General features: G+C 35.9%; 3 protein-coding genes across 5 annotated transcripts in view; 2 read left to right on the top strand and 1 right to left on the bottom strand.

Moving 5' to 3' along the window:
* LOC142978472 (protein trapped in endoderm-1-like) overlaps positions 1-8,493 on the top strand; it is a 48,065-nt gene extending 39,572 nt beyond the window's left edge. The window contains exons 4-6 of one of the 2 annotated variants that reach the window (XM_076122938.1): positions 1,386-1,488; positions 6,023-6,237; positions 6,728-8,493. In XM_076122938.1, coding sequence (XP_075979053.1) covers positions 1,386-1,488; positions 6,023-6,237; positions 6,728-7,106 — 697 coding nt within the window. In that variant the 3' untranslated portion in view covers positions 7,107-8,493. The remainder of the gene's footprint in view (positions 1-1,385; positions 1,489-6,022; positions 6,238-6,727) is intronic. The other variant, XM_076122939.1, reaches the window with a different exon arrangement.
* A 488-nt stretch (positions 8,494-8,981) lies between these two features.
* On the top strand, positions 8,982-10,080 carry ATPsynD (ATP synthase, subunit D). Its single transcript, XM_076122977.1, has 3 exons — positions 8,982-9,178; positions 9,251-9,469; positions 9,742-10,080. Exons 1-3 carry the CDS (start codon positions 9,060-9,062, stop codon positions 9,926-9,928), a joined length of 525 nt encoding a protein of 174 aa, XP_075979092.1. The 5' UTR covers positions 8,982-9,059; the 3' UTR covers positions 9,929-10,080.
* Positions 10,081-10,395: 315 nt separating this feature from the next.
* On the bottom strand, positions 10,396-23,882 carry LOC142978501 (uncharacterized). 2 transcript variants are annotated; one of them, XM_076122975.1, is made up of 11 exons: positions 23,696-23,882; positions 22,931-23,621; positions 22,693-22,755; positions 21,737-21,884; positions 17,758-17,876; positions 17,172-17,408; positions 16,860-17,016; positions 14,404-14,543; positions 12,474-12,573; positions 12,132-12,260; positions 10,396-11,988 (listed from the first exon to the last, which is right to left on the bottom strand). In XM_076122975.1, coding segments are annotated over exons 1-11 (2,118 nt in total). In that variant the 5' UTR covers positions 23,698-23,882; the 3' UTR covers positions 10,396-11,656. The 2 variants fall into 2 exon arrangements, with proteins under 2 accessions (XP_075979090.1, XP_075979091.1); XM_076122976.1 differs by lacking the exon at positions 22,693-22,755.
* Positions 23,883-24,139: the final 257 nt, after the last annotated feature.

The raw sequence follows: 24,139 nt of genomic DNA, 5'->3' as shown, positions 1-24,139 counted from the left end.
ATTTCCCACTGAATCGCTTATTTAATCCTTGATACAGGTATATATCTGAAAATGTATATTAGGTCGGGGAAAAAGTCTTTTCGCATTATAGTATGTATGAACTGGTAATAAAATCTTTTCTCTACACAAAAATGCTCGATATTTGGGTACCTCACGAGCTCACTGAAAGGAACCTAATGAACCATGTACTCATATGTGATTCTTGAAGCCAAAGAGATTTTATTACAAGTTCATACATATTATAATGCGAAAAGACTTTTTCCCCGACCTAATACATAGCCTAGTCTATTTATGAAACTAATATATACTCAGTTAAACTAGTAGGTACCTAATATTGGTATTTAAATAATTACGCTCAGATCAATTGTTGATCTTATTTGTGTAAAATTGTGATTAACTACTATGAAAACATTTAGTTTTTTAGTCCCCTCAGGTTCTTTAGAAATTTCTAGACTAATTTTACCATTGGTGGTATCTGTCTACAAAACCAATTCTGTCAGAGACACACATCTTAGCCTTTTCCTTTTTTTCTTAATCTGACTGGTGAGCCAAAGCCTTTCTCCTTATACGTTCCGAATAAAATTGACGTCAATAACTAAAATACAGAATTTTCTATTCATCCGAAAGTTCTTAAATTTTAAGAATATATTGACAAAAAAAATACAGTGACTCCACTCTACTACGATTAAAATAATCCAAATATCTATGTATGTATTCAGAAATGTATTGTTTACCTATTTCACCTAAAATTAGATCCCACTTTTATAAATATAACCTACTTTGTACCGGAATAACGTATCTATAAGCGAATAGCAAACAGGCGAGCCTCTAGGAAATTGCTTTGCGTAGGCGACCATTAAAAATACACGTATCAAGAGGCGCCTGAAAACTGCCCATTGAAATCGTTTCAGTAATCTTCCCTAATAAATAGTGTAAATCCATTACGGTATTTAGAAGCCAATAAATACGTAACTAAACTATAATTTTGTCTTAATGTATTTTTATATCTTAAATCTGATCTCTCATGGCTATGGCAGACGTAAGTTCGTAAAATTCTTGCGTGTTGATCTACGCTAAGATGTCCATACAATATTATGTATATAACATAAATACGCTTATAGCAGCTAAGTCTATGAACTTTATTATTGTCGTGTAGATTTTTCGTTAATTATTAATTTGAATAGAGATCCGTTCTTCGAATTACCTACTGAAGAATGAACGAGAACTCGCCTTTCTACCTTTCTACGGGCAGAAAGGCATATCTCATTTATATCACCCCGTTTTCATTTTAATGTTTAGAGATATTTATATCACTTTCCTTTAGCTGAATTATTAAAGACATTAGTATATCCTATACTTTAATGATATTGTTCTATTTGTTTCAGATACACACTGATAGCGTACTACGACATGTACTCTCAGATCTACACCACCACCAAGATATGGGTGCAGCTCATCACTATATGGCTCGTCTCCTTCGGGCTCATGGTGAGTTAAAAACGCTTATAAAACACTACAAAAGCTCGGGGTAGTTCCGTGTTTTTTGTTTCTCACAGGCTTTCAAGCTTCAAGCTCATAGCTTCAAAGTTAATTTTATCAGACTAGCCTTTCCACCAACTATGTTGGCTAAGTTGGCGGCTTCCACTGACTTCCAGTAACAACGGAGGCAGATGAATATCAGTATTTAACATGTAGCGACTGAATAAAAATTTGGTTTTTACTAACATCATGTCAGTTTTTTTTTTATATTTTGTTAGTTTCTTTTTTTAACTAAATATTTACATTAGATTATTAAAATTAAAACTATATATACACATTGACGAAAAAAAACAAATATATAAAAAAAATAAAGAATATGAAAGAAGGGAAGCGCGAAGTTAGTTTTAAATCATGGTATATTTTCTATATCAGGTTTAGTATGACTTTCTTTTGAGTTCGTTTCTATTGAACATCATAAATACATACAAGATTTAACAGATATTATCCTTTTAAATGATACACTATGAATAGAACAGAGGCAGGACATTCAACTTATAGAATAATCTGGAATTACGAATATCTTTGAATCGGATATCGTTCTCATGAAAATTATGGCCATTTTACGGTAAAATTATTTGGAGTTAGAGATAAATTTAAAAATTATTTTAAAATCCAAGAATATTTTTTATTTAGCTTGAAACATCAATATAATATCTAGATTATCTAGATAGAATAGTAAATGATTAATTTACTATTCTATCTTATTGTCTAGCGCTTATTAATTCATTATTATCATATGAAATTAAACCATAGTGTGTATATACCTAATTAGATATAATAAATTCCCACCATAAAACCCAACATTTTACCTACCTTTAAAAAAACTTATTTTACATACTGATTACACTTGCAAAAACACAGAGAATATGTAACAAATGTTGTGTATCAATCATGGCGGGCGCGTGCGCAGACGTTCCCGCTATTTTGATAACAAAAACTGTTGCATCACGGGGAAATGAAAACACCAGTCGCCGTATCAATCGACAAGATCTTTCATTAACACTTCGTACTGTTCTCGGGATATATATCATTATTTTTGTTGAAATCCGGTTTCGTACATGTAGGAGTAAAGGCCACGCAAGCGGCCATTGCTGATTTTTCGCGTTGCCGAAAATTATCTTACGACACCGTAGGCGAATAAGATTAGCTTTTAAAATAGTGCTTTTATGTGAAGTATAGTATACTAGCTTCCACCCGCGACTTCGTCCACACGAAAAGATTGCCCAAGGTAAAACTTCCTGTGAATTCTATATTCCAGGTTATATTATTTAAGGTTTTAAGCTACCAGTGTACCAAATTTCTTTAAAATCCGTCCATGACCCCTCAGAAACCTTCGCCATTAATGTTAGTAGGTTTAAGTGAGCGACAAACCGTTGAATTTAGATTGCATTTAGTTAAGTTTTCTAATAAGTAGTCGCACAATAAGTTACTTGACCTACCTTACTAATTACTATCAAAGAAAACTAAAACTACCTATATATTCCTCATATTATATTATAGTAGTGTTAATACACTGATATTTGATCAAACATAAGTAAGTACGTTAGTTTCTATGCAACGTGAACGCTCTCAGGTTAGCACTAAAATCTCGCTAGTGTTTAACATTATGACCTATATCCGTGCTCTTTGTGTACTAGATCACCTAGTACCTATACTGTATACATTTTACTACTGATGATTGATGTTTCCGATTTAATCCACATTGCATTACTTTTATAAGCAACGTCGGTAGCTTTCGCTCAATTTATCCTCAATGTCTTACAATTTAAACCGTCGTTAACACACCGCTTCTTATATGTAGTTAAAAAAGCTTTTCTTTTTTCATTAAAGTCTACAATGTCTATTTCAATCTTTCATAAGTTATCCAAATTCACGCACTCAGTTTGTTTTTTTTTATCACGACTTGCTGTGACGATTTCTAACAAACGGTTTCTTTAGATTCAAAAACAAATAAATAAAGTACCTTTTTTAATGTACATTTATATAGAAAATAATTCTTCGACTGCAAGAGGTATCGGGTTCGAAACCCGGGTTGGCCCCAAAGTCTTTTCAGAGAAGTTAGGAAGTGGAGAGCACCTAAAGCCATCGGTCCTGCACCGGACCTCCCATTGGTCGTGGAAAGAATAAGAAAAAATACTACTACTATAATAAGAAAAAACTCATCATCAAACTCATATTTCACAAAAAGTAGGTTTAATATACATCTGTATAATATCTGCAGACAACTACAGACGCAACATATTAAATACAAAAGCCGACATTATTCACAACAGTCGTAAAAACCATACAATAATAGATTTCATAGTAACGCCGGAACACGATACAACAATCATTTTATTACAATAACAACGATTTAAGGGAATCATATACATGTAAACATATACATTATACAAGGTACCTTTATAAAACGTGAGTTCAAACAAATATCATTCAATAAATAAACTTTTTATCTTTACGCTGGCTATTATAGAAGGTGAGCATATATCCAAAGTACCGGGCTTATAATCAAACTACCATTAAGAACTTTCAAATAAAAATCAAAATAACTTCCTCCGAAATAGAGACGAAAAATTCGTGATCTACACTAATCTGGAGTCACTTACGCTACTCGAATCGCTCGAATCATCTATAGACACAGTCAATAAATGTATTAGATTTGTTTAACCCATATCTATCCTACTGCTGGTCAAGGGTCCGAATTGAGGGAGGGGTTAGGCCTTGAGTTCACCATGCTGTGCGCACTCCAACAGCTTCAGCTGGGAACTTTGCATGCCCTCAAGAATAGTGATTTTTGCTAATAATAGGTATTTGTTATTATCTGAAGCATGAACTATAATCTAACAAGCCCTCTTTTAAATAAGGCTATGAGTTAAAGGGTGTTTTTTCTTAACTATACCCAGTTCTAGTTGTAAAAATAGTTAGTATAGTTAATTACAAGCGGCGGCACAGAGGATGCGAGTTAATTCAGGACAATTAACTAACGTGGAAGTGCAATGAACTAATTATTTGACTTCCGACATCACTGTAAAATAACCTGTTCTATTTTAAGGCTCTTAATATTATGTTATTTATTTGAGAAACTCATAGTTTAGACCATAAGGTCGATCATAATATGCCATATTTCAAAGCTTTGGTCGATTTTTTTAAAAGCTTTTGTGTACGATGTAATTTCAAGAGAATGGTTTTTTTTATATTTACTCTGTCAGTGAGATAAAATTCCAAAAGAGATATAGATGAAACCTGTGGTCATCAAGAATTTTTCTTCGACATTTTTTCATTGGACATGATTTTATAAATCAAAGTGATGACAACGAATTTTTACGATTTATCTTAATCGAGCTTAAACACTAACATTACCTATGTGATAAGTATGTAAGTAGGTGTGTAAACTTCAGCCTATCTCTACGTGAAAATAGTGTAATATTGCTGTTCTCTTTTTGTAAGCCATCAACATCATTTCGTAGGTCATAAAAATGTCTACTCGTATTAATAAGCTCCCTAATATTTCCCTGCACCAATAAAAAGATCTTAATAACTCCGAATAGCTTTGAGAAATTTCTCCATTATTAAGATGGAGGCTCATGAAACAGCACTTTAGTTCAATTGTTCTAACTCCCTTGATGAGTTGAAACTATCTAGAGAAATGTTAAATACCCTTATTCATTAAAAGCTAAAACGATTTAAGAATCTTTTGTCACTTTCTATTGTATGGAGAATAAAAGAGAGAAGCATATAAAACTTAGTGAATTATTTAATAGTCATGCAGCTTTATAAGTTTTGTTTGAGTTTATTGCCTTTTATAATCATGCTAATACTCGGTAAATGGGAGTAAGGAGTTATAGGAACTAGTTACGATTTTATGAATTAATCTCAACCTCGGCTTTTCAGTATCAACCTATTTATTATGTACAAAAAATATGCTATGTTATTATTGGAGTGCGCCTTACAATATTGTTTTAAAGCATGTATTTAAAATGTGAAACCAATTGAATGAATAGTGACTATTTACTTAGCCGGATGTCGAGATGACACAATAGTTTAATACCTAATCTTTCAGATAAGTCATGTTTTAACTGGAGTAGGTAAATATTAAGTCATAGGTACGAGTAATATTGATCGCCATTTGTGTATCGTTCAATCGAACGCTTAGGTAAACGAAGGTGCTACATATCTAACTTCTATTAAAATAACCTTAAGCTAAAATAAGGGCAGAATATATTTTTTTATATTGTGCCCAAAAGAGACTGATAGAAGACTAATAGGGTTGTTGATCACTGAACTGCATCTCTAAAACTATACGCAATGCACACTCGAATTAGAGTACAGAAGCTTTATGTACGAACAAAATATAAATTCAAAAGTAAAGTGAATAAGATCCCCAAAATATTATTTTAATTCAGTATTACAAAATCTCCCACATTCATCTTATATTTTCGATCCCTTCTTGATTTCAATCTAATATAACAATTTCTTCTTTTTATAGGTGCCCCCTCTCCTCGGTATCTGGGGCCAGCTAGGCCTGGACACCAACACGTTCTCATGCACGATCCTGCCGAAAGACGGCAAGTCGCCTAAGAAGTACCTGTTCGTGTTAGCCTTCGGTCTACCGTGTGTCGTCATCATTATCTCGTACTCCTGCATCTACTGGCGCGTGAGGGAGAGTAAACGGAAGCTGGGCAGTCACAGGTGTGTATGGGGGTAAGTCACTTGATCTGTGACTATTGTGGTGATGGGACGACGGGACAATGACGAGCTTTAGAATAATATAGCATTATTTTATCAGAGATTTGTGAGGTAGATAGACGGTGCGCGAGGAAAGGAAAAGCCAGTAGAGAGAGCCAACACAACTCGGCCTAGCTCAGGTTTTCGTTTTGACGTTGAGTTTTGGGACACGTTGTATATCGTAGTGATAGCTTTGCAAGCTTTCAGTGATTCCCGATTTTGAGATATAATTACCTCAATATAATAACGCAATAAGTACTACGCTTTGATGGCGCCTCAATAGCGAGACTGTGTAGGTGTTTGTGTAAAGTAGGAATGTGGAAACTTTTTAAATGATTTTATACATTAGTGAGACTTTTAACATCAAATTAAGGAAGAAATTAAAAAAAAAACTCTGCGGGCATATTTGACTTATATTTTGTATAACATTCCTGTTGTATTTTAAATATTTTCTTCTCACCCACAGCAAACAAAGCGGCCAAACAGCCAAAGAGAAGGAAGAGGACTCTCGCCTCACAACACTCATGCTGACCATCTTCCTGTGCTTCCTGGCGTGTTTCCTGCCGCTCATGATCATGAACGTGGCAGACGACGGCATCACGTACCCATGGCTGCACATCATAGCCTCCATCCTCGCCTGGGCGTCCAGCGTCGTCAACCCACTCATATACGCAGCTACCAACAGACAGTACCGAGCAGCCTACGCAAACCTCCTCAAACTATGTAAAAATAACCCCGTGGCAAGACGAACGACGTGGGGAAGCAGAACCATGGGACATTCCTCAAACTCACCCCATTACGTCGAGAAAAGAAACCACATGAAAGATAAACCCGCCAATTTATGAATTGCGACATCTAGCGGCGATGGTAGAAGTTAATGTTTATGTAGATGGCGCTGACTGCTTGTAAAAGAATCCGGTAAAAATCTTTTTGTGCGGAAAATTATAATATTGTCGGCGAAATTATGTTTCTTTGTCAATAAAAATGTGTTGTGGGCCAGTACCCGTTAGTCCATGCATTTATGTTTATGAATCTCATTTCTCTTCCCGCAATACCTTCCAACAATATAAATGTATTTTTGCATCAGCTTCAAGTGATTTTGTAAACCTAAATGGGAATATACCTTCAACCCTGTTATAATTAGGTACTTTTTTAGAAATCCCGGTTTATTCATCGTGAGATCACTTTATTTGATACCATTATTATTTATTGAATAATGTATCCTAACGATGAAAAAATCGGTACCAAAAATATTTTGATAATAACAGAAAGTTAACTTTGGGTTATTATCAAAAATCAAAACAGCTTTGTCAAAAGTTATTGTAGTTCTACAAGCATGTGTATATTATAGACACCTTGAGAACAAACTTGTAGAATTTGTTAATGCCTGTAAATATTAGAAATAAAAACTGTACATAAAATCAATGGTAACTTTTTTATAATTTAGTTTATTGATGCTTACCATTTAACTTAACCAAAGTAAATATTACCTTTTTATTTTTATAGAAATAATGTTTAGTGCTTTAGTTCTAAGAAAATGCTTTATGATTTTATAATAATTATTATTCAAAATATAAGAATTGCATTCCTTTAGTTTTAAAATTATGTTTAGCATTTATCAGTCCTTTGGGTTCAGACGGAAGCTGTTCATTGATTTTAGTTTGTCTGTATCCGCCTTTAATGAAAAGATGATTGTTTATCGAAAATTTTATGAAAAAATGATCATTGTATATACGCACCTATTAAAACATGTTAATTCATTAACGTATTTAGACTGAATTGATAAAAATGTGGAGGTTTATTATTTATTTCAAAGAAAACAAATCATTTGTTATTTCACACAATCGCAAGAAAAAATTATAAATCATCACATTTTTATCAATGTGATTTCCAAGCTTACACGCACAAAATACCAAACTTGATCATTCTTAATATCACGTTTACCATGAATATACTAGCAAAATATTATAATAATTATTATATAAGAACTATAATGTTCTTGCAAAGACTGATTTGTAAAAGTCAATTAGGATAAATAGCCTTCAATGAGCAAACTTGCAGCATCTTTGTAATAAAACTGTTATTTGGCATTTTGATTATTTATTTATTGATTAAAATATCCCTGTGTAACGAAATTTAGAAAATATCTGTTTCAGTAATTTATTCTATCGATTATATTATTAGTTTAATTTGTTATATTATTAGTGAACCAAAGCTAAAATAAATGTACTTATATTATGCTGTTTATTTTTTTCACCTCTGTCTGATTAACACAAAACAAGACCCTGGCTGAGACTAGCTAACTACTGTCCTGGAACCGGCTTTATGCATTTTAAATTATTAATCTTAAAAATATGCTAGGACGCTACGTGATGTTATCATGTTGTCCTACCTTTGGTAATTTTTTTATTATTTATCATCCCAATAAAAGATTAATTCAATAAATGCACTCGTAATGATAATTATTTGAATTTATAAAGTATCATCATAGTGCTGCCATCTATCGGCAAGATCGGGGGTATTTGTTGTGCGTATGAACTAAGCAGAAAATGATAATGTAATGTTAAAGCTCTTGATTCTGCGTCTCCTAAAATTTTAAATAATTAATTAATTTTATTGAAAGAAGTATACAATTTTTTTTTGTGTCATAACTCTGAATATAAACTATAGACAATATCAAGCAAAAAGACTCGTATTCACGGTCAATGACAAAAAACGTAGACTAGTTTGTCTGTGGTTGGTTGACTATTTCGCAGTGACAGTCCTTGTAGAATAAATCGTGTAAAAATCGCCGAAAAATGGCGAAAAGGATCGCGCAAAGCTCCGTAAACTGGGCCGCCCTGGCCGAGAGGGTCCCGGCCGAGCAGAAGGTGAACCTCGCTGCTTTCAAAATCAGATCCGACACTTACCTCCGAAGGTTAGTTTTGATCGATTGGTGGGTTACATAATTTCGTTTGAATTTGTTGGTTATTCTTGATTATTGTTTCAGGGTGTTGGCTAACCCCCCTGAGCCACCAAAGATCAACTGGTCTGTATACAAGAATGCCGTTCCTGTGGCGGGTATGGTTGACAACTTCCAGAAGCAGTACGAGGCATTGAAGATCCCGTACCCATCAGACACTCAGTCGTCTCAGGTTGATGCCCAGTGGGCTGAGGTCAAGAAGGCTATCGAAGCTTTCGTCAGTCAATCGAACACCAACATTGCTAAGTGAGTACTATTCTTATAGGTTTCTAAGCTAGGGTACAAGAGATGTATACTGACAATATTTCGCTTTCCTAATCGTATTTGTGTCATAATTGCATTAAAATTAAGTTAAAAACATGTCTAGCATAAGGAAGTCTATGATATTTTCAAGATGAATAAGTTTTAACAAACCCTGGACCTGAATTATACTTACAGTAATCTTTTACTTTTTATTGCAAATCCAGAAACTCACACTTTATTCAGTTCATATATTAATAACATCACTTTAATTACAGCCTCGAGAAACAAATTGCTGAGATCAAGTCTCTGCTGCCTTATGACCAGATGACCATGGAAGACTTCCGCGATGCCTATCCCGAGGAGGCCCTCGACCCGCTCAACAAGCCCACATTCTGGCCCCACACTGCTGATGAGCAGCTCGACTATGTCGACCCTGACAAGCCCGCCCACTCTGGCCATTAAATTATACATTCAATTTCTTAACATAACTTCAGAAAAAGTCTTCATATATCAGAAATCATGATAGTTGACAATCATGAAGTTTTATTAAGAGTAAATAGCAAGTTGATCAAGCTGTTAATTTATGTAGGAATAAAGTGAAATGTTTACATCTATGTTCTCTTTTATTTGCATTCCTGTGAGGTACTTATTTGATATAGGCATTGAAGTTATTTGTACAAATTTTATACTATCATTTTATTCTGTTATTTGACAAGCAGACGAAATCTGACTTAAATCTCCTATTTTTCAAATTTCAGTTTCACTGCTGTCTGGCAAATTCCTGTTAAATTCATAATAATGTCAGATAACTCATGCACATTATAATTTATCTGAGAGATAATGCATATTCAGGCCCAATAGATTCTGGGTATGTTTTAGTCTATACAGGGTTTGTGCATTCTACAGGTATGTATGAATGAAAAAAAGAGATTATTTGATTAAAATTTATTTCTGTGGATTGCACATTTCATACATCACCAATACACTGACAAAGTTACACAAAATAGGAATGTTACATTATCTGCTTGAGGCACTAACAATCAATGGTGCGGGTACATATCTAAGTGCACTGGATAACACAAAAACAAACATGGATTATAACATTATACAAACATTTTTGTTACTGATTAGTGGATCAATTACGCGAATTTGAGATCAAATAATTACTAAGACCGGTTCCTACAGTTTACAAGCAGCTAGTTTTCTAGTATGTAAGATATCAAGGCATTATTCATAAGACAATCATACCCTAGTTTTAGCATTTAACTATTAGATAAATATCGTTTTTCTATTCTGATTAATTAGCTAAAGCACACTATTGTGGGTAATACTATACTATTATAATATACGATATGGTCGGGTTTATAAACCTTATAGGTAGGAAAGACGGCGGTTTTATTATATTTATTGACGCGAAATCTACACCAGCTAAATATGTTATAATATTAAATAACAGTCACAGACCCTCTCTCGAAGTTAACATCGTATACCACTTATAACAGCTACCTTGTATTTGTACAACTTACATTTCATATATTGAATAGATCTTAAGGTAAGATTTCACATCGATAAATATACAAAAACGGCAAGTAGATAGCCAAAGGTCTAGTAAAACGCTATAAGGGTTCTATCGGCTTATACGCCTAGCGCATATCACTTAAACACCTTTCCCAATGAAGGTATATTAATTGAAACTATCTCACAGCTAAACATGATTGAAATGATGAAACATCTAATGAAAGCAGATTGTAGCAAAACTTGGTGTTTAAATTCAAATTGAGCGTGACCTATAGTCCAATTAATATGACTATAATAAATCTAATTTTAAAACTATTCATCATCGTTACGTAACAATAAATGTAACAAGATTCCAATAAGAATTTTAATAGCGAATTAATGATTCAAACGTATTAATAATTTAATAGTTGTTATACTACACAAGTAGTATTAGTACCACCAATGAGCGTTCAAAAAGTCGAATGTAGGGGACAGCTTTTATGAGATAAATTCATTACATTTATGCAAAAATCAAAAAGTATTATGTTGTCAAACAGCTCCTCGAATAAAGCAACTCACAGTGATGCAACATTTAAATAAATATAAAACTTAACTATAATTTAAAAGTTCCATTCATTTATAGACTTTCGCTTTACATCATTCCATACCACATCTAGTGTTAATCTACCTATTCTATTTAGCGCCGAACTTGCTGGCGGGAGGGGGAGGTGGTTGCGCGTACATGTTGTAGTAACTGGTGGGGGGAGGGACCGCGAACCCTGGCGCCTGGTTGTTGAAACCTTGGCTCTGGTTATTGAACCCTTGGCTTTGGTTGTTGAACCCCTGGTTGCCGTAACCTTGGCCGTCCATGCCGCCGCCCCGGCCTCGGCCGCGCCCTCGGAACCCGTTATCTTGTCTGAAGGAACCTTCCCGGGATGAGCCGTTGTCCCGGTTACCAAAGCTAGATCTATTGCCGAATGAGCTTTGATTTTCGAAATCGTTGTTAGAGTCGTCCCACCTTGAACCTGGTGAATCATTTTAGTTAGCATCTAATAACATATTATGTTGAATTATTTTTGAACTGAATGTGTGTTTAACCTTTATAATGTAGTAGTGATATATACTAGTGCACAGATTATAAGAAGCTGACACAAATATGTATACTAACTCCTCTCCCCTCCGAACCGTCCGCCTCGGCCGCGAGGTCCGTCTCGTCCGCGGCTGTCACGTCCCCGTCCTCGGCCGCGGTCTCCGAAGCGACCCGAGCTCTCGTCACGGTCGCGGTAGCGGTTACGACCTGGAGGAAAAAGAAGATTTAGCCAACATTTTTAAAATTTCAAAATGTCTTTTCTCGTTGTAGATTTATTTTACACATGTTTTTGTGGCACCTTCTATGATATTTTTCGTATCACTCTTGATCGATTAGGCAAAAGTCAACTGATAAAAATGACTGTGGACTAGAGTGCGACGATTGAGAGTAAGCCTTTATGACTGTGTGTGCATTTCTTACCGAACTTCCCCTTGAATCCCACGCCACACTGCGCCAGCTCCATCAGTTTAGGGTTGATCACCTGATTGGCTTCCTGAAGCACTAACATCAAATCTTTGGCCTGCAAGTAAAATATAAAACATAAGAGCTTTGAATAATCTTTGGAACAGGTTGTCATAAAACGAATCAATGATTTGTAATCATACACATCCATTCCAAAACACGAACTCTAACTAATATTTGCTTGAACAAAATAACTTGAATTTTATTTATACACTCAGCGGCAGAAAAAGTGGCCCAAAGCAAAACTACGATAAAACTTTTTAGAATATCAATATATGGTTACTATTTTGGCTATAACTATTAGTTAAACAGTTTATACACAAGTTTAGTTACAATTTACACTAAATAGTCGTAATGTTTAATCAAAAATGGGAAAAATTAAAAAATACAGCTTTTGTCGAAATCGCTTACTGAAAGTTTTTGCAAAAACCTAATTCTGCACCAAAGAAAAAATCTAGTTTATACCGCGTGTTACCTCCTCTAGCATTTATGGTGACCTGCATGCATTCTGGCATGCTTTGGAGGATGTTTTAATTACTTCTTGAAGAACTTTATCCCACACTCTGACTAGAGCGGTTCTTCGCTCACCAAGTGATTCTGGTGGGTTGGGCAGTGCGCATACACTGTTTTTTAGCATGTGCCAGACATGTTCTATGGGGTTGATGTCTGGACTGCGAGCAGGCTAAGCCAGTTTTTGAATCCCGATATCAGCAAGGTGCGATTCCACAACGCGGGCGCTATAAGCGCGCGCATTAAACTGCATTAGAGTTAATCCTCCCGACCAATGAAATCCATAAGTGGTACAACATGGTCTTGGAAGATTTCTTCAGTGTACCCGGCTGCTGTTAGGCGCTGATCTACGATGGCAAGCTCCGTACGTGCCTCCAAACATACACCTCTCCATACCAGAACAGACCTACCTTTGTAACTGACCGTCTGACGTGTTGTGTTGGGAAAAAACCGTCCTTAATGGCGTCTTTACACTCTCTCACGACCATTTGGTGCTCTTAATGCTACTCTGCACTCATCGGTTAACAAGAACTTGCTCCATTGGTCGATAGCCAATTCACATGTTTACGAGCAAATCGTAATCGCGCAACTCGATGGTGTCTCTCGAGTTCTGGAACTCGGGTTGGTCTTCCTGTCTGTAAATTACGTTTTTTTATCCTTCGCCTCATGTTCCGTTCACTAAGAATGACTCCGCGTGCCGCTTGAAGCCTCTAGTGAATCTCAAACGCTGTCAGAAAGCGGTTTCTCAGCACCTCGAGGTTAACAAATCGGTCATCTGTTGCGGATGTACATCGTGTTCGTCCAATTCCTGGTCGCCGCGTGTAGAGACCAGTCTCACGATACCTCCTAATCGCAGACCTTAAAGTGGTACGCGATACATTGAAAAATGCAGCCACCTCTCAATGGTAATGGCCCTGATCGGACAACAAGACCACCTAAGCCACTTGTTCAGCAGTAAGTGGCATCTTCAAATCTTTTCTAAAATCTGAATAGACCAATAATCAATAAAAATCATAAAGAAAATCGTTTCCGTGCAGCAATATTTCAAAATACAGAATTCAACTGACCTCTCGAATCAACACTGAATTCAGTTCTAACACACATTGTTAGAAAAAGTCATCCGTCACTTAAATTAATCTGAAATTCAACACTTCATAACACTAAACAGATCACTTCGCAACTACTTACAACAATATATCTTTCATATATTACTTAATTTGTTTACAAATTCACGATAAGCGCTTGGGCCACTTTTTCTGCCGCTGAGTGTATTTATATGTAACCACAACTTTATGACATCATGAACCCATGATGTCTTTCTAGCTACAACTGCCTTGCTAATGAGTATATTTAAATTAAAGAAAGTGTAAACACATACCTTGGCGGAGTTGTTAGGCGTGAACAGAGTATAAGCAGTGCCGGTGTTGTGCGAGCGGCCGGTCCGTCCGATGCGGTGCACATAGTCCTCCGAGTTGTTGGGGTAGTCATAGTTTATCACAAACTTCACGTCCTCCACGTCTGCACACACGCAACATAATGTTAAACACATACACACACTATATTTAAGAACAATATGTCATATTATGTATGTAATGTATTTTGTTATTTTATAAGGTTTGTTTGAGAAGAGTAATTCCATCAAACATGATTTAATAAAATTGAAGCTATAACAAAGTACATAATATGACTCAAAAATTTAATTACTAACAATAAATTGCATAACAAGCTCCGAAACCTTTTAAAGTTTTATTTTATATGACACAAGATGTTAATATTCTAAATCTGTTTTAGTACAAAATACAACCAGGCTCTGCTTCATTCATAAACTAATCAAAAAACTATTGCGTCAAGTATTTAAAATCAAATATGTTTTATCAAGAACACTCATCTCAAACAGCGAGCCGACACTGTTGTTCATCGTTAATACAAATTAAACATTTCTCATAAACGCGCTCATGCATTTTTTGTTGCATTCCACAGGCCGTCGATGCAGGTTGACGTCGAGATGATCGTGGCTAAAAATGCATGACCGCGTAACTCAATATTAATTAGTCAGTTATGCAACAAAAGGTAAATAATATAACAACAGGATCGTCACCATAACTTACAACACACAATAGTTACCTTATAGATGTCGCTGGTGTGGCCGAGGTCACGGAGGTCAGCTGGAAATAACTGTATTATGCCCGTCAGTGCCGGAGTGTAAGGCCAAGAGTCGGTGTGCTGACTTAACGCGCCCTATGGCGTCAGGTTGCGTAGGGCACTTCTTAAATCTCTCATGACAGATAACCAAGCATGTATTGCTCCAAATGGCCGGTTAAAGCTTTTTCAAAATATCCGATGACAATTCGAGAGCTGAACCCGAATGTGTTACTAAATTAATTGATATAAAAAATACTTTTGAAGAGTTTAGTATCAGCTGTTACGTGTCATTGACCGCATTCCCATCGTTTATAGTTAAGGATTTTGTGTTTGAATTGTATTCAGTTTCATATACCGACAAATTCAGTTACACATTCAGACTAACTTCAAAAAATATCACCAGCTATTTTGAAAACACCTTAGAAAATGAACCCCCAAACTACTGTTTACAATCTCTCAAAGATCATGTGTTAATTTCCCCAGATATTAGAGGCAGCATGCTCTTAATAAAACAGTGTGCGCCGACAGTGTTATGCTGTCAATAGTTGTAGTTTAGTGTAAGTCAGCAACACACCGATACTAGCCGTAAACACTGCACGCATGCGCCTCTGAAAGCAAAAACATCGAGAATAATGCCGAGTCAGTCATGGAAATTTATTCTTTATTATTATCGGGCTAGGATTATCATTATGATAGATTTTTATTACGAATAAACACTGTAAATTCACATCAAACGTATTTATATGCTAGATCGTGCTACGAAGCATGTTGGTTTGTTTTGTAGTAATAAGTTGCTAGCGTTTTGTTTGTGTTCAAGCTTGTAGTGTGACGATCACGTCAGTGATGAGATTTGGAGCATAGCAGTCGAGGTTATTCGGTCATGGCTTGCGAACAGAACGAACTAGCAAAAAATACTCCTAGCAAGAAAAGGAATCGAAAATAACTGCACTTTTCAATCAAAATAATACGAGTTACATTCGACGTGAATTCACAGTCATTGCTATTTGCTAATGGTAAAATTTTATCAGTTTGTAATTAAGTTGTTTTAATAATTGGTAATAAATATCTACCACCTGAAACAATAGTTATCGTGGCCCGAGAATATTATTGTGTGGTATCTTCGTACCATTGCTTTATCACTATGTGGCGATCTTGTTCCAATATTCACTTTTCACCACATTATACAACTTATAATACGGTCCAATACATAATAATATAATCCTAACAACATTTCCAAGTGATTTTCTCCTATTTTTAAGTTTTCTTGTGAATACTGGAACCTATGCTTACGGTTGCGTGCAAGCAACTGTGTTTATATAATATTTTAGCAATGGCATCATACCTCCGCTACGCCCCTGACTTCTCTTAGACCTTTATAACACCCCGGAGGAACAGTGCGAGAACAATCACTGTTTATATCACAATTCACATAACATTTAATATCTCGCAACTGCTTCTACAAATCTTTTGTTTGATGCCCTCATCAAATTGGCGGGAAAGATCACCACCATAGACTATATTTAACTTTTTAAAATTGGTGGCACAAACATAAGATAGTTACTTCTGGGCAAGTTACAGTGACATGAATCTTTTTGGCAATCGACTAAGTAAAATTGACTAATCGAGTGCTGTAGCCCTATCGCCTAACTTTTTTTTTGAGCTGTCTATGTTTTGTTGTATAGTATGACTTACCAAGGCCGCGGGCCGCTACGTCTGTGGCGACGAGTATGCCGCCCTTGGACAAGCGGAACTGGTTCAGAACGTAGTCGCGGTCCTGCTGGTTCTTGTCGCCGTGGATGGACAAGGCTCGCCACCCGGCGCGGTTGATCGCTTTTGTTATTTCATCCACCTAATAAAATACTTTGCTAGACTAATATTGCTAAGCTAACTCGTAAAGAAACTTTGCAATGAACATTCTCTGATGACTGTTCTTAACCAGTAATTGTCATGTATTGTTGCTATTGCGGGTATTTGTCATATTACATTTTACAAGTGATCACTTACCCTTCTCTTAGTCTCAGCAAATATAATAGTCTTAGTTTCTTCCTCCGAGGATATCTCAGACAGCAAAGTGATGAGCTTCTCATTCTTCTCCCACTCTTCACACACGTCCACTATCTGCAGGATGTTGTGGTTGGCTGATAGAGACAGGGAGCCGATGTTGATCTGAATGTAGTCATGCAGAAACTCTTCTGCCAAGTTCTGAACTTCTTTGGGCCATGTTGCTGACCACATGAGGACCTGGAAGGTAGCAAAAAAACATGTTTTATTATATTACAGTCAGACTGGACCCAATTTAGGTTATTATCTACAAATGAAATGTCTTACAAGACTAATAGAGTAATTACATATTTTTCGAGGGTCCCACTTGATGAATATAATATTTAATTTTTTTATTGTCAAGGCCTTTAATCTTTATGCTTCAACTTAAGAGCGAGAATCAATGTTGTGTAGGCTATCAAAAGCCAGTGCATTACAAGAATCTGTAGTAAAAACTTTCACAACTCATCAGACAGAGCTAAATTGATGGCTGAGCCTAGTCATAAGTATTTGTTAAATTGCGTTTTTTAGAGTAATAATATGTACCCACCTGTCTGTCAGGTCGGATCTGCTCGATAATCTTCCGGATCTGTGGCTCGAAGCCCATGTCAAGCATCCTATCAGCCTCGTCCAGTACTAGGTATGTGCAGCGACGGAGATTTGTTGTTTCTAAACAAAAAAAACAACAAATTAATAAAACCCCTTATCTGTTTCGCAAGACTGTAAGAAGTTGTATGGGTGCAATTAGACTATATTTTAACATATGTATAGGGATCATTTCATATAAAGACTATTGCAGTGTATTTGAGATCTTAAAGTCATGACTGTTTAGAAATAATTGTTGATTTATTTAATCAAGCATCTTGACATTCTCTGATGTTGATTATAGAGTAAGATCCCAGAGCTGCCAGACCTACGTCATTTTAGCAAAGCTGAAACTTTGAGGATTGTTAGTATAAAGGGTCTGTTAAGAGGTATGCACATCCACTACCTTGAAAGCGGGGCCGTTTCTGAGGTAGCGCGGAGTGAAGGTGCGTAAAAAACGACCCAACCCACGTTATAGTAGCAAAGTTGGTTTTCAGATATGTTATTAATGATATTATGTAGAATTAAAATTGACTATTGCCAGACCGTTTCCCGGGGCCATTACTTCTGCCAGACGCCTTAAATGTTATAAAAAAATGAGGTCAACTACGTCATAGTAGCAAGGCTAAATTTTATATATGTTATTAAAGGTACAATTTTAAGACCCCCTGTATGCGGACAGACCATTCCGCAGGGCCCTTCGTCCCCTAGACGCCATTAAACTTTCCCTATGAGTGCGAGAGTAAGAGCATTATTCATACGCATAAATGAAAAACAATGAATTAAAAAAATAAAAATTGAAAAATTATTGAATACTAACTGACCCGCGCATCTTTGCTTGCGTCACTTAAGAGAAATAGGTCAAAATGTTACATAAACGGGTTATGTAACATTTTTCACTGGTACTCTGCTCCTATTGGTCGTAGCGTGATGATATATAGCTTATAGCTTTTCTCAATAAATAGGCTATCCAACAGTAAAATATTTTTTTATTCGCACCAGTAGTTCCTGAGATTAGCGCGTTCACACAAACAAACAAACTTCTCAGCTTTATAAAATTAGTATAGATTAAAAGTACTTGGAATGTTTAGGAAGATAAGTAACATTATTTTGGGAATTATTTTAAAAATTTATTTGCTGGGCTTAAAATGCTAGGACGCTTTATATGAGCATTACTCCAGACACCCGCAATATAATTTGCTCGTCGAAATTGTTGAAACAATTCAGATTTACAAGGAGGTAAATGGAGAATGTTACTAGGTATGCCAAATCGCTTGAAATTTTGACTCAGTAAAGCCTGTACATGTACATGAAAACTAGTTTTTGTTTTAGTCAAAAATACCAAGTAGTTTTGATTTTACAAGCATTCAAAGTTTCAAAAAATATCGAGTCCCGCTAACAGCGTGACGTCATACTACACCATGCTGCGCGGGCCGCGTCCCGCTTAATATCAAGTCTACAGCCGTAGATATAATAGCTTATGCAGTATTTTGTTGTGTTTTCGTCTGCTTATTACATTTAAAGTGTAATAATAGTAAATATTATTAAAAAAGACTATGTGAGCCAGACTTAGCGTAATGTACAATGACGTCACACCGATTCGCGCGGTTACAACTAGTTTTACTTATAAATCGGAAACTAATTGACGTATCAAAGTAATTCTTTCACTAGTATTTTTTATTTTTAACAGAGAATATGGAGAGCTAATAATCCAAATTTGTTAACATTCTCCATTACTTGCGTCGAATTTTTTAACATTTTGCCGGTGGAATTTCTCATTCACATCGCCGACTGTATACGTGTTAATGAAAAGTTGTAGCCGTGCAGCATCTACATCAATTCAGCTCAGACCATTTAAAATTTTAAAGAAATCGCCAGAATATCAAGAAGCTTTTGTTCAATTCGGAGAAGTTGAATTATCTATTGATAAAGCGAAGGAACAAAATATATTTGATGTAATTCAAAAATTTATCTGCGAGTTATATAATGTTCCCGGATTAATTGATGTAGATGCTGCACGGCTACAACTTTTCATTAACACGTATACAGTCGGCGATGTGAATGAGAAATTCCACCGGCAAAATGTTAAAAAATTCGACGCAAGTAATTTACCTCCTTGTAAATCTGAATTGCTTCAACAATTTCGACGAGCAAATTATATTGCGGGTGTCTGGAGTAATGCTCATATAAAGCGTCCTAGCATTTTAAGCCCAGCAAATAAAGGGTGGGTTCTAAAGGATAACCATTATCATTTTAAGTGGTTTGATGGTGACTAATTGCCAAGTTCCGTAAGCGAATCACTTGAAAACGAATTAGGTATTTTATTTTAACTATAAATTATTTCAATATACCTACTTGTAACTGTTTTCAACATCATTACCTACATTTTTTTTTACAGAGAATTCAAGTAACAATGAAGACGATGGTGGAGATGATTTAAATATTAAATTTGATGAGGGAAGTAAGAGCTCAGATAATGATGATGACGATGAATGACTACAATTTTTTTTTCATAATTTTTGTGAATAGTGTAAACCATATCTATTTTTAAAATAATTCCCAAAATAATGTTACTTATCTTCCTAAACATTCCAAGTACTTTTAATCTATACTAATTTTATAAAGCTGAGAAGTTTGTTTGTTTGTGTGAACGCGCTAATCTCAGGAACTACTGGTGCGAATAAAAAAATATTTTACTGTTGGATAGCCTATTTATTGAGAAAAGCTATAAGCTATATATCATCACGCTACGACCAATAGGAGCAGAGTACCAGTGAAAAATGTTACATAACCCGTTTATGTAACATTTTGACCTATTTCTCTTAAGTGACGCAAGCAAAGATGCGCGGGTCAGTTAGTATTCAATAATTTTTCAATTTTTATTTTTTTAATTCATTGTTTTTCATTTATGCGTATGAATAATGCTCTTACTCTCGCACTCATAGGGAAAGTTTAATGGCGTCTAGGGGACGAAGGGCCCTGCGGAATGGTCTGTCCGCATACAGGGGGTCTTAAAATTGTACCTTTAATAACATATATAAAATTTAGCCTTGCTACTATGACGTAGTTGACCTCATTTTTTTATAACATTTAAGGCGTCTGGCAGAAGTAATGGCCCCGGGAAACGGTCTGGCAATAGTCAATTTTAATTCTACATAATATCATTAATAACATATCTGAAAACCAACTTTGCTACTATAACGTGGGTTGGGTCGTTTTTTACGCACCTTCACTCCGCGCTACCTCAGAAACGGCCCCGCTTTCAAGGTAGTGGATGTGCATACCTCTTAACAGACCCTTTATACTAACAATCCTCAAAGTTTCAGCTTTGCTAAAATGACGTAGGTCTGGCAGCTCTGGGATCTTGGTCCATTAGACATAGTGACTTCGTTACAATAGATTAATTTAACTAAGTGTCTGTAATTAATCTCTGTCATGTTATTCGTAACAATCAACGAAAGCTGCTAGCGACCGCCAGTTCTAAATGTCATGTTTCTAATGTGTGAGAATGACTCACACATTCTCTGTTAATAGTACCTAATGAGAGTATGTACATGTTCTACTTTCACGCATCATAATATACTAGCGGCTAGCCCATTGTCACGACATACAAACAGTCTCTCTATTCTTTACACATACTAAGCAACGGAAATTAAAGCATGCCTAACTTTCTAAGGTGTTTTCAAACTTGCAAAGTAATATCTTAATTCATTATCTTAATTACTTTTTAAGGTTTTAGGTTGCATGCAACATTTAGGACGCAAAGATAGCAATTTATCAAGATAACTAGTTTAATAATTATCATTTTTCTAATCATCGAATCCAAGTTTTTCAGGCTGGAAATAGTCACTATTCATTATACTATAAAACCAATCATCTTTCATAGTAAATGGTGTACAATACCAATCAAAGCAATTCCAGTTTATTATGGTTTAAAAGCTTACCTTTCTCTAAGAAATCAATAAGTCGGCCAGGAGTAGCAATGACAATTTCAACTCCTCTTTCCAAACACCTGCCTTGCGGTCCCTTGGGTGCTCCACCGAATATACATGTGTTGCGCACTTGTACGCTCTGACCAAAGTCATTGGCAACCTGGAGAATGAAGCATGCTGTTAAATATCAGAATAATATGGAAGATTTCGCCTCCGAGCCATGTAAGAGCAGATAAAAGATAAATTTTCGGATTCAGATCATGTTTGTAGGCTGTCTTTTAAAGAATCTAAGGTCACTTTATGAATAATTTCTATATTTTACAGTTAATATATGGGTCGGTAAAGTATCAAAATTATCTGAAACAATGGTTGGAGGTTTTAATCAACTTGTTTACTGAGTAAAGATACTATTACTCAAGTCTCTACTTCTCTTATCTGCATTTACATGATAAAATGAAAAGAGCAGTACCAAATAATAAACAAACCATATATAATAGTAGGAAACAAGAAAAAATATAATATATCTACTGGATGTGTGCTATGACTATATTATGTCATAAATTTCAATCATCTTAGATTTCAGGGCCTAAACTTGCAGATACACTTTGTTTTTACTCCCACCACTAAATCTTACTTCAAGTTATTGCTTTTGAAAAATTTGGTGGTGAGATGTTGTCACTCTGTGATAACTGGAGGTGAGGTGAATACTGCTTTTCAACATAAATACTATGCGAGGCTGACCACAGTGAAGCACTAATAGAACAAACAAAAATAAAATAATGCCCAACTAAAAATAAAAAGGTTACGTTCAGAAACCTCACCTAGTAAACAATAAATTTAGAATTTGGGAGAACATTCAAAAAAATTATTGAAAAAACATGTCAAATTCAGTTTTGAACAGGTTTTCGAACATAGCCTGCCTGCGATAAGCTAAGTTCTACAAATGAAAGGTAATTTAATAAATTTACTATGTCCAAGTCGCTCGGATTGTCGGTCATCTCCGCAGCGATTCCATTCATTGAGATCAACGCCTGGAGTAGCACAATGAAAAACAAACTCATCTTATATTTCTGGTATTAATGTCAACATTATTCAAGTCAGGTAACTTGTTAATTTATATATCAGGCAGCTCTATGTCAGTCCAATGGCAGGTCTAATTGTTATAACAACAGCTTTGTTTACAAAACTAGTAAATACAGTAATTACCTGTTGAATCTGTTGAGCGAGCTCTCTGGTAGGAGCCAGTACTAGCACTATAGGGCCCTCGTCTCTCAATAACCTTGGTTGGTTGATTATGTGGACAATGGCAGGCAGGATGTAGGCAAGTGTCTTCCCAGAACCTGTCTGGGCGATTCCCACTAAATCTCTCCCTGAAAGAGCTATGGGCCAGCCCTGAGCTTGAATAGGAGTTGGGTGTGGGAAACCTTGCTTTAATATCTCCTTCATGGCATAGTCGGGGAAGCCACCTTCTTCGAAGTACATGCTCGGTGAAGGAACGTCACGCCCTTTCACTGTGATCTGATGTTGACTGCGGTATGCTTCTACTTCAGTCTGATTACGCATTTGAACGTTTGGATGCGGCACATAAAAGTTTTTCTGGAACGGCGTCAATGTAATTGTGTCCCAGCGGACTTTCCTTAGGTTACCGCCTGGTTGATCATTTTTAAAGTTGCCCCCTCGAAAATCGTCTCGGCCACCACGACCTCCGAAGCCTCTACCACCGTCCCGGCTTCCTCGCCCTCCATCACGGCCTCCGCGGCCACTGCCAAAGCGGCTGCTGCCTCGCTCTTGTGACCTATCACTAGATCGACCTCCTCGCGAACCGCCCCTGCCGCCTCCACGGCCACCACGGGATCCACCGCGTCCACCTCCACGACCACCACGCCTGTCGTCATACCTGGATATGAAGTGCATGATAAATAATACAGACTTTACAACGCAAATGAAACTGGGCAGAATCGGCAAACTTACATCTTCACTTTTCTCTACGCACGGAATCTGTTCTGGACACTAATATACTATAGGCTTATATGCACAACAAGATACTTATTGATAAATTACGCTTTCTTATTGGTAATTAGAATTCCTAAAAAAGATTTGGCCTAACAAACATTCAGTTTAGCTTCACCAAATGCCAACTCGCCGCCATATTGTCATATTTGTCTTCTATTCTCTGACGTTTACTATTATTTCCGGTGCACAGTGGGTCAAAAAATATTTTTTTTATTAAAATATGTAATTAGCGTAAGATTAAATATACTAAAATTATCTTTGTAATTATTTCTTTTAATTTTATGCTATAATATTACAGAAATTTCCATATTCTACTTAATAAGTAGCTGTTGGATCTCAATTGGATCGACTTCCGTTCTCAATAGCAAAAGAGCACAAAATTTAATTTAATTTGCACAAAGA

Source organism: Anticarsia gemmatalis, chromosome 14 (assembly GCF_050436995.1).
Source record: "Anticarsia gemmatalis isolate Benzon Research Colony breed Stoneville strain chromosome 14, ilAntGemm2 primary, whole genome shotgun sequence".
NCBI classification, from domain to species: Eukaryota; Metazoa; Arthropoda; class Insecta; order Lepidoptera; family Erebidae; genus Anticarsia; species Anticarsia gemmatalis.
This window is presented reverse-complemented; position numbering and strand designations above follow the sequence as displayed.

Excerpts from the sequence above, each read along its gene's own strand:
- ATPsynD (XM_076122977.1), top strand. The coding sequence starts at position 9,060 with ATGGCGAAAAGGATCGCGCAAAGCTCCGTAAACTGGGCCGCCCTGGCC. Across the intron at positions 9,179-9,250 it reads TCCGACACTTACCTCCGAAG|GGTGTTGGCTAACCCCCCTG; the intron begins GTTAGTTTTGAT and ends TTATTGTTTCAG. Across the intron at positions 9,470-9,741 it reads TCGAACACCAACATTGCTAA|CCTCGAGAAACAAATTGCTG; the intron begins GTGAGTACTATT and ends CTTTAATTACAG.
- LOC142978501 (XM_076122975.1), bottom strand. Across the intron at positions 14,544-16,859 it reads CGTAGCGGCCCGCGGCCTTG|ACGTGGAGGACGTGAAGTTT; the intron begins GTAAGTCATACT and ends GCGTGTGTGCAG. Across the intron at positions 12,261-12,473 it reads GGGATTCAAGGGGAAGTTCG|GTCGTAACCGCTACCGCGAC; the intron begins GTAAGAAATGCA and ends TTTTTCCTCCAG.